The 10,028-nt window shown below is 44.6% G+C and overlaps 1 protein-coding gene across 1 annotated transcript; it reads right to left on the bottom strand.

The window, feature by feature from the left end:
- Window positions 1-1,491: 1,491 nt before the first annotated feature.
- LOC109787151 (uncharacterized) lies at window positions 1,492-9,182 on the bottom strand. The gene is made up of 13 exons (XM_020345707.4): window positions 8,914-9,182; window positions 8,767-8,833; window positions 8,168-8,278; window positions 7,541-7,730; window positions 7,311-7,396; window positions 6,947-7,139; window positions 4,570-4,681; window positions 4,252-4,379; window positions 3,967-4,173; window positions 3,785-3,894; window positions 3,412-3,535; window positions 2,735-2,884; window positions 1,492-2,035 (listed from the first exon to the last, which is right to left on the bottom strand). The coding sequence occupies exons 1-13, from the start codon at window positions 9,014-9,016 to the stop codon at window positions 1,814-1,816; spliced, it is 1,803 nt and encodes a 600-aa protein (XP_020201296.1). The 5' UTR covers window positions 9,017-9,182; the 3' UTR covers window positions 1,492-1,813.
- Window positions 9,183-10,028: the final 846 nt, after the last annotated feature.

The following is a 10,028-nucleotide window of genomic DNA, read 5'->3' as shown; positions in this document are numbered from 1 at the left end:
GGTGCGCCACGTCGAGCTTGCGGGAACGGTCGAGCGCGGCCTCGGCACGGGCCAGGGCGGACTCGGCGCGCAAGTGTGCCGCGTCGAGGTGGCGGACGGGGGAGTAGAGCGCCTCGGCGAGCACGGCGGTGGAGGAGGATGACTCCCTAAGCGCGGTGGCGTCGGAGGCGGCGAGCGAGAGGAGCGGCGGGGCGGAGCGGAGCAGGGAGGCGGCCGCGCGGTCGAGGTCGGGACGGCGGGCGAGAAGCGCGTCGAGGGCACGCTGGTAGGCGACGCACTCATGGAGCAGGCGGGTGGCGGCGCCGGCGTCGGTGAGGCCGCGGAGGGCAGCGAGGGAGGCCGGGTCGCCGAAGTCCAGGGACGGGGCGGCGTCGGCGGCCGCGGATGAGTCCGGGCGAGGGGAGTGCGGGGCATGGGCGCGGCGGACGGCACGGCCATGGCTGCCGGGGGGCAGGGTGGATCTGTGTGAGTTCAGATGTGCGGGAATGGAGAGGAAAGGGAAGGGAGAAAGGAGAAGCAGGGCGTCAGGGGCAGCAGCTTGGAACTCCGGCGGTCGCCGGCGTCATCCAGAGGCGGCGGGGTCGGGCGTGTGCTCGGGAGGGAGGCAGCTGCGTGGGGAGGCTCGGGAGGAGCTCCTCTGTCTCAACCCAGCGTGACGAGGGAGACTCAGCCGCAGGTCAAAACCGCCCATTGACCATTGTCACGTCAGCAATCAGTCACGTCAAACCACCCAGGGACTGATTTTGTCCGGTATGAGATTTTTCAAGGGGTAAAGAGAACCGAAATAAAGATTAGGGGGTTATGTGAACCACCAACTTTGTTCAGGTAGTAAAATGGACTTTTTTCTATTATCTACTAGTGTAAAAAACGCTTTTATATTATGGAAAGGATGGAGTAAAAATAAAAATATCAATATGGATGGAGGATGGTTGTGCATGTTGCAGAGGCAGGCAGGCAGCACACTTGTGTTATGTGAGTGAACAAGGTGCTGCTAACGGGACTTTCACAACTAGAGGAGGCCGCCTGTATCATCTTTGTGGAGATTTTTTTTTTATTCCAGCACGTTCAAGGCATTTCATTTCATTGGCGTACGAGTGCTATTCACTGAGCAGCGCGCGAGAGAAATGTCGAACTGGCGGAATCGCAGCATCATCATCTGGAAAATCGAGCACCATCTGATCTGATGAAACGCAAGCGTACAACCACTGTTTGACAATAATTAATCACAAGCTTGGGTAATTGGATTTTAAGCTCGTTTGCATGTTCCCTCAAAAAGTTGAAATTTGGTTATGCAATTAACAAGTTGACTGTGAAGCATTTGGGCTCCTTTGCGCTTGTTCTGAATGGAGCAATCCTCATGACACCAAGTGTTGTAAACAATCTATATGCACCAAAAAATTCAAATATATTTCAAAGTTTCGACCAGTATATATCCTCACCACAAGAGTGCAGCAGCCTTGCACGTTGGCACACATTTTGGATAAGCATTACTGCAGCCAAACATGGAACCTAATATTGCGGAATATAAGTTAATCATACTGCAACAATTTAACATTTCAAGAAGTATGACCTATTTAGTTAATGTTCCATACTGTATAACGGATTGTAAACAGCGACACTCAAACTGATGTATTTTGAAACAGAAAAAAAATTTGCCTGCCAAACTTGGTTCAGACTTCTTAGAAACCTTCCAGACATCAAACCGGCACTGCGATGAGCAGCACAGGCAAAAACAAATTAATCCACCAAGGTAATGTATCAAAATCCAAGAGCAAGGTGATCCTGAGGAACTAAATAACACGCTCTCTTCCTTTCACCCCCAGAATCTGCGGAGGAGACCCTTCTTTTCCTTCTTCATCCTGTTCTCAAGGTTCGGGAACTCGATTGTGTTGTATGCCATGTCAAGAACAATTGGGTTGCAGGGAACTGATTGGAACGGTGGTGGGAACTGTGAAATGCGACATGGCGCTTTGGCGCTTTGCTCACCAAGTGCTGATTCATAGCTTCCTAGGATATCAAGGAGGTACTTAGTATCCTGCAAAATACAAACTTATTATCAGCATATATTCAAAAGATGACCCTAAAGTGCTTCGTAATAACAGTATAACACCCTAAAATGACATGGTCTGCCATTGATTTTGATTTCACGCACATCGAAGATCAATCCAGGGAACAACAGACTGTACGTAGATTAAGTGATGCATGAAAGTTCAGATAGCAGAATCCTCTAGCTAAGTAATGAAGTATCATACCGAGGTAGTGAATAAAGTGGATTCATTAACATCTCAGGTAAAGCTAAAGAATAATACTTCCTCCGATCCATATTGATTGTCCTAAAGCAGCGACAATTAATATGGATCGGAGGGAGTAGAACATAAGAATGGAAGGGAAAGAAAAGATAATAAACCAGGCTGGTGAATAAAGTGGATTCATCAACTACTCATAAGAATGGAGTTGTAAGAATAAAAGGAAAAGAGAATCTGCAGTTTTTTCTTCTCTTTTTTGGTTCAATATGAATATCCCTCACTGTAGGACTTCAGTTCAAGTTTTCCTCAGACACCTTTTTCATCAATAGACTCGTGACGTGTACAATAGGGTGAAAGAACTGGATGCCAAGGGTAGCTACCCTACCATAACATAAGACTCAAATGGTGGGACTAATGATCTAAATACCAATAGTAACAAACTAATCTCATCAAACGCTTACGTGGACAAGAACTTGTACAAAGCATACCTTTCTTTTATCGTCGCCAAGTGATATAGTTGAGACTCCTTTAGAAAGTCTTTCAGGAGCACTCTCATCCTCCATAATACCTGTTGCATGTTCAATGCAACTATTGGATCTACAATTGAAAGATAGAGCCTCGAGATCTTGGATTAAGGTCTGTAAAGTAAGAGCATTTGAGTTAGACTGAAGTACCTGCCAGACAGACAAAAAATCAAGCATTTTTTTTCCTCCGACAAGCACCCAAACGCATGTTTTTTATATTAGAAGAGCATGAAGATAGCACAAAACCTACTCAAAGGGAAAAAAACACCAAAGGAAATATCAAAAGGCTAAGGTACTAACTACTAGGAACCGAAAAAGGATTCAAGAAAAGCCAAAACTGTACAATTTGCAACTAATACAGGCATATTAACTAACAAAGCAAGATAAAGTTAGGAGCGCCTTAGTAAAAGCCCCGAAACTATGTTGTTTGAAGATCAATAAACAGTATTTATCCTAGCAGACTTGTGCAGGTACCAACATAATACTCGCATTTCTGAAGATCAAAAGCTGCTTTTAGCTTACAAGGGCACCAAATGATAATGATAATGATGTGGGCACACTTAAAACAATGATAAAAAATGGATGGAGTTTAGAAGCTACCACTTCTTAATGATCATATAAATGTTAGCACAGTAGCAAACCTTGTGAGGACTATTAGCCAGTTCTTGCAGTGCAGAATCAGCAAGGGAATGTGCATAACTGAATAATGCATAGGCTTCGGCCCTTTTACTGACTGAACTATATGACTTTGCCAAATAGAAACATCTGCACAGTACTCCAAAATAAAATTTGTGAGTATAGCCGCTATGTGTTACATGTAAGCTTTCTAGGATAGCAGATGGAAACTTGGTAATAAGCTGGAACATTTATACAAATAAATAATTTAAAAATAAGACAAATAAATATTTTGATGCCTTGTGTCAAGCTCTCAATAACATTATTCAATATAGTCGTGAACAGAGAAGCTGATTATTAAAGAATTCTAGGTTTCGAAGAAAGCAATGTGGAACTCACCTCTCAGCTCGGAAAGCCAAATCTTTCAGCTCATACTCACGAACAAAAGCGTTCTCTTCTTCGTTTTTATCCCTTCCTGAGCTAACTAAATCAGTTAGGTCTGTTGTATTCTGCAAGTTAAATTGTTTTCGCATCAGTAGAAGTACACAACTCTAGTAAGGCATAATATGAACGGAGCTTACCTGAATTAGCAGATCATATAGCCTAACAAGTTCTTCCGGCTTTGTAATTTTCTCATTCTTCTCATCCCGATGCTTTGCAAACTTACTTTTAGCAATAGTAACAAGTAACTGGTTACGTTCTATGGTCCTCAATCCTAAAACTGCACTGACAGCCTTGTCAAGACCATTCAATTCGTCTCTTATATTCTCAGCATTGCCAGCAGAAGCCTGCATTTGGCAAAAGTGTTAGTAGGATGCATATACTGCCTTTAGAACATACATATATCTATATCATTATTTTCATACCAAATCATTGCGGATGCAGCTTCGAGCTTCGTGGTATGCAGAGAATAGTTTATCAAATATAGCAAGTTTTTTGTCTGCTGGGATTGGTTCTGTGGCTGCGCCGTTTAAATCCTTCTCCAGCTGCTGAGCTGAATCATATCACTAGATTAAAAAGAAATCTATCTACAAGTAGAAAGCAAAGCAGATGCAGAAATACTGTACAAAAAGACCTGTCTTGGTCAATTAAATAAGATGTGGACTATCCGCTATCTCTGAGATGAACTTGCAAATCATGTCTATAATATTTAGAGAGAACATACATAACCTATATAGGAGTACCTTTTAATATGGACACACGGGTCTTTGCACTGGTAATTGGAAATCTGCGACCAAGCCAGTTAAACTCAGTCATAGAAGCCGCCTGCTGTGACCTTGTCTCAGATAATACAGCCTGCAAGTATCAAAATAGAAAATACATCTATCTGAAAACAGGGGTGGAAATGCAATCTGGCACTCAGAAACTGTAAGTAGGCTATGGTGTCATATTTATGAAACAATATTAAAATAATTTCAAATGAGCAAGTCCAACGAACTCCTCAAATCAATTCCTTATATCTCTATTCGCAGAGCCTCAACTAAGGATTCCTTCTCTATTTCTGTGCACGCTCCAACAGTCCCGCTCTCCAAATTTCATCCACGTATATTTTATCAACCTTTTGGAACTCACAAAAATTCTCTAAAACCTTTGATATTTCATTGATGCATAATTTCAGTTGACCCCAATTCTCATGTGCTATCTCCATCCAGCAACAGCAATTGCAAACACACAACATCAAATGAATCGATTCGACCTCAGTTGTCAATATCTCTCTCACTTATCTCTAATAAAGTGCAAGCACACAAGCACAAGCAGCAACATATGATCTCACTGTCTCTCACAACCTCACAATAATGGAAGCATCAGCAACAGGTAGAGTGCAGCACATAGTAATCTATCGACGACACAAAGCATCAAATAAATCGCCACCACCACAGAGCACCAAAACAAGCGCTGCCACCCCCCTGTCTCTCAGTAGCACAGACAAGCACTGCACCTCCCACCCTGTTGACGCCACCGAACACCACCACCGCTGCACCCTATCCCCCCCCCCCCCCCCCCCCCAATCTTCCTCCCCTCTGATTTGTCCAGACGCCAACCAGTCCCTCCAGATCAAGCGAGCAGCAAGAGAGGCAGCGCGGCGGCAACAGAAAAAAAGAAGGTGGTCGCGCGAGAGGGGAACGGAGCACCATCCTCAGATCATTCCTCAGCAGCGCAGGAGGGACAAGCTGCCGCGGTCATTGCTCGATACCGACTCTCTTCCAGGTCTGCAGAAGTGGCGAGCATAAAGGATATAGTTTGCCGAGTGATTCTTTTGCTGAGCTGTTTGCCGATGCTGTTGGAGCATCGATTTCAACCAAAATCAGCAATTTGGCCGATGCAAAGCCGGATAGGGAGGTCATTGGTCTTGCTCTAAGCAATAATCAACGCCATACTAGAACTTGTCTAGCACGATTCTGACAATTCCTTTTCTGATATTTTGTCACAAAAACAGTTCCCGATTTCAAATGAGTCATAGATCTTTAATGAAGATCCTGACTTGACCAAGAAATAAAGAAAAGCACAGGTCCAACAAAAAGCATACCCATCGCGTGAAGTCAAGAATATAAAAGTTAAACTATAATCGTTCGTTGTGTGACATCCTCATTGTACTAGTTCAAGTTTGCATGTATGCAACATTAACTAACATCATAATAGCAAAGTTTAGGCGCACTGCAAGATATGCACGCCATTTTCAAACTGTAAACAAATTATGTGGATTGCAGAAAAAAAACTCAAGGTTTAAACATGCATTAATCAAGCTGACCAAACATTCATGTTACACACTGCAAAGATAAAGTGTGTGGTGAACTATTTCCCCATAAGAACCGATGGGAATCATATATCTGTCAAAATGTGCATGGTGAAAAATTAATCGAATCGTTGCAGTGGTATATGCAATATCTGATGGTTTTGCAGTGGTATACTCACAAAAATCACCTATTTTATGTCTCTGACGTGCAATTCCTGACTGGTTCCTCATAATATAGGTTGCACATGATTTGGGGATTGGATTTTTATCTCCACATGCGTGAGGGAGAGAGGATCAGGACGAGAGGTTAGGGATGAGCATATGTCACCAGTTGGGCAGTGTTCAAAATATCAGCCGATGAATCAGTTAACTGGCCGATTAATCCCTTCTCCGTGGGTCAGTGAGTAGCCGACTAACTCATTTATCGGCCGATTAACTCATTTATCGGCTGATTTGCCTATTAATACCCTACTCGCCAGCCGACCGAGTAGTTACCAGTTAACGATTCTCTGAACATTGCTAGTGGGGAAAAGAACTAGGGGGCACAAGTGAAAATTACCAGGATATCAGGGGTGTTTCTACTTTCAACAGATTCTGGCTTCAATCGGTTATCTGGTGGGTCCATACGTCTATGTGGCGACAATCAACGTACTACATAAGCAAGTCTGACCCGGTCTGGGCTGCTTAGGACCGCGATGAAGAACTTATAACTTTTGGGGCCCAAGTCTGCAATTTTAAAGTTTTAGTACTACCTTGACACTCCTCGAATAGTTTTAGGACCTCTTATGCATTCCACTATATTCTTTAGTTGTATGAAAAGAAAATACCTCAATCTTAGCTTTAAAAAGGTCATAAGCAGGCCCCTCCTTTTCCATATCTAGCAGGTCATGTTCTTGCAGAGCAGATCCACCAAGTTTGCGTGAACAGAATCCAATCATAGGCTCCACTTCCTCAATGCGCTGACGGCATAAAAGTTGATTTTCTATGCTGCCATACTTCCCAAGCTCCTCATATACAGTCCTGTGAAAAATAATAAATGTCAATCACAAAGTTTTAAAATACTCATAAGGGGAGCAAGTATCATGATATATCCAAACAGCAAGGCACGACAATAAGGATGATCAACACAAGGAATAATACCACACTGCATAGAGCCAAAACATCAATGGACCGAGTATTATTTCCACAAACCTGGTATTCTTGAAATTCAACATTGCTGCCTCTATGTTCTTCTCTTGCTCAAAAAGCAAAGTTCCTTTCATATATGAAGCATATGCCTACAAAAGATATTATTTTAGATGGTTCAAAAAATAGTTTTCCTATAGGACAACTATATCAGATCAACATAGTGAGGTTTCTATTTTGTACTTAAAAAGGACTGTCAACTGAGCACTAAATCAAACAAAAGATAAGAAACACACCTCAGCTTCCAAAGATGTCCTGGAATCTCCTTTTATAGAACATAACTGTGAAAAAAGTGCCGCCCATTTGACTGCCTTCCTAAATCGACCCAGCATGTAGATGCGCTGCGGTGCATTTGGACCAGCAGTTTTCTTCTCCATAGCATGACTCCATGCTCTCTCAGCCGTATAAAATACCACATGTAGAAACCTACACTCATGTGTTAAAATTGCTTTAGGCGTAACCAAGCCTAACAGCTCACTAAATTGCAAAAGCATTTGCTTAAGTTCCCCAATAGTTGTCGCACACCGATTACATGCACTACAAAAGTGTTCATCAACAATAACAAGAATTTTGCTAGGGTAAGGAATTAACAATACTGATAAAGTACTAATAAATATCACAGGCATGGAGTACACAACTACCAAATGGTGGCTGAAATCTTTGTAACTAATAGTAATCATATGTTCAACGGTACAAAGGAAATCACATTGTTGGTTTTAAATGTTGACAATGGTAGTTAACATACCAAATCCAAACAGATCCATCTAATCTAAATTGTCAAAATTACCAAAATACTAGCCGAAGTGAAGTATGAACAAAGGCAGCAGGCATATGGTAGATTATCAGGAGAAAAAGCACCACACCTCACATCAGTCACTGTTGACTCTGTTATATTCCTCCGGGTATATTTACCACGGCCATGCAAAAACTTCAGAGACTTGTATAGCCTTCTCAGACGCGCAGTACAGTATCTCCTGCAAATAATCCTAAATCCTTCAGACAAAGTATGCATCCACAAATGACAGCAGCACCATACTAATAAATTATAAGCAAAAGCAAGATACTTGGGGCAAACAAGACATGCAACATCTGAGAGGACAGAACTTCCCCCTCATGCACCGGCAACAGAGAAAACGGAGCAAGCATAATGCGCAAAGCAAAGGTGTAAAAAGATAGCTTTCTTTTATAGCAGATTAAATGTATGAATTCTATTAGACTACAGAGCAAGTTCGAAGCAGGGTTTCCATAGGAAAATTTCGATATAGGGGGACTGGATGAAAGCATTCCATCACAAGTCACACATCTGAGAGCACGGTAGGAAGAAAAGATGCCTCCCGATCAATATACGCGCGTGAATCCCGCGAGGCGAGAATCACGGTGGCATGGCACAGCTGAGAAGACGAGCAGGCAGCAGATCTGGGTGGGCGTCAAGTGGGGTGTGATCGGTAATCGGGACGCGCACCTGTACCGCGTGTAGTCGCCGTGGCGAAGGCCGTGCTGCATCTGCGCCTCCCTCATGAGTTCCAGCACTGCGCGGAGGAAGGGGGACGGATCAGGAGACGCGAGGGGGGGAGATCGGGTCTGCGCAGAGGGTAGGGAGAGAGCTCACCATTGATGGAGAACCTGACGGGATTCTTCTCCTCGACCGCGGCTGCGGAGTCAACATCCATATCCGACGACGGCGGCGCCGGCTGGTTGGCGAGCTTCGACATGGCGGCGGGTATGCCTCCGACCGGCGAGCGAACCTGTCAGATGGTCGCGACGAGACGAAGCGGAGTTCGTGTGGCCTCTGGATGCGTAAATATTTGATAACTTTGTTCACTTTTGTGACAAATTCGAAAGAAAAAAAAACTTGTTTTGAAGCTACGAAAATAACTGAAAATCTAATTTTAGCCGATGTGTTCAAAAAAAGTTTGACTAAATTATAATACTCCTAAAAAATATGCCAACATCCACCAACATTTTGAAAATATTTTAGGCGTACCCTATGCGTCGTGCAGGTGAAATTGGATCTGATCGGACGCCTTGGCAGTCGTCTGATGGCGCACGAGACAGCTGTCCGATCTACCGCCGAGTATTCCGTGATGAAAGGATCGATATGGTTGACTAGGGGGAAATGGGTGAATAGGCAACTACCAGTTTTTAGGTTTTCTTATCAAATTAGGTTTAGCAATAAATAGGCTGTCTAGATATGCAACTAGATGAATGACCTATATGATGCTAGCAACAACAACAACACAAGCAAGAAAGAGATACAACACTAGTAAATGTTGCACAAATTAAAGGTAAGAGGTTCGTGCGCGACCTGCCATTCACCTTCAGAACCATAACAGCAGCAAGAACTGCTCAAAAAGTTCTACGCCACCTCCCCCGTCCCCCGCGTCGCCTCCACGGCGGCACGGGCGGATCTAGATCGAGCGCCGCCTCCAGCCCTCTCTGCCCCCTACCTCCCCTCGCCGCCGCCGGAGGAGGCCGCCGGGCTAAGCCCGAGCGGCGGATGGCGGCGGCGGGGCCTCTCTGCTGCGGCAGGATCTCGCGGTGGGGGAGGCTCGCCTCTTGGTGGCGCGGCGCAGCGGCTATGGGGTGTGGCGACCACGAGGCTGCGTCTCCGGCGGGTGGTGGCCACGGCGACGTCGTCGGCAGGCTCCGGGGCTGCGGTCCTGCAGATCCTTCTCGGCGAGTCGGGGCGGGGGTGGCGGCTCCGCTTCCCTGCCTTCTGGTCGT

The sequence above is a fragment of the Aegilops tauschii genome, chromosome 5 (assembly GCF_002575655.3).
Source record: "Aegilops tauschii subsp. strangulata cultivar AL8/78 chromosome 5, Aet v6.0, whole genome shotgun sequence".
NCBI lineage: Eukaryota > Viridiplantae > Streptophyta > Magnoliopsida > Poales > Poaceae > Aegilops > Aegilops tauschii.
This window is presented reverse-complemented; position numbering and strand designations above follow the sequence as displayed.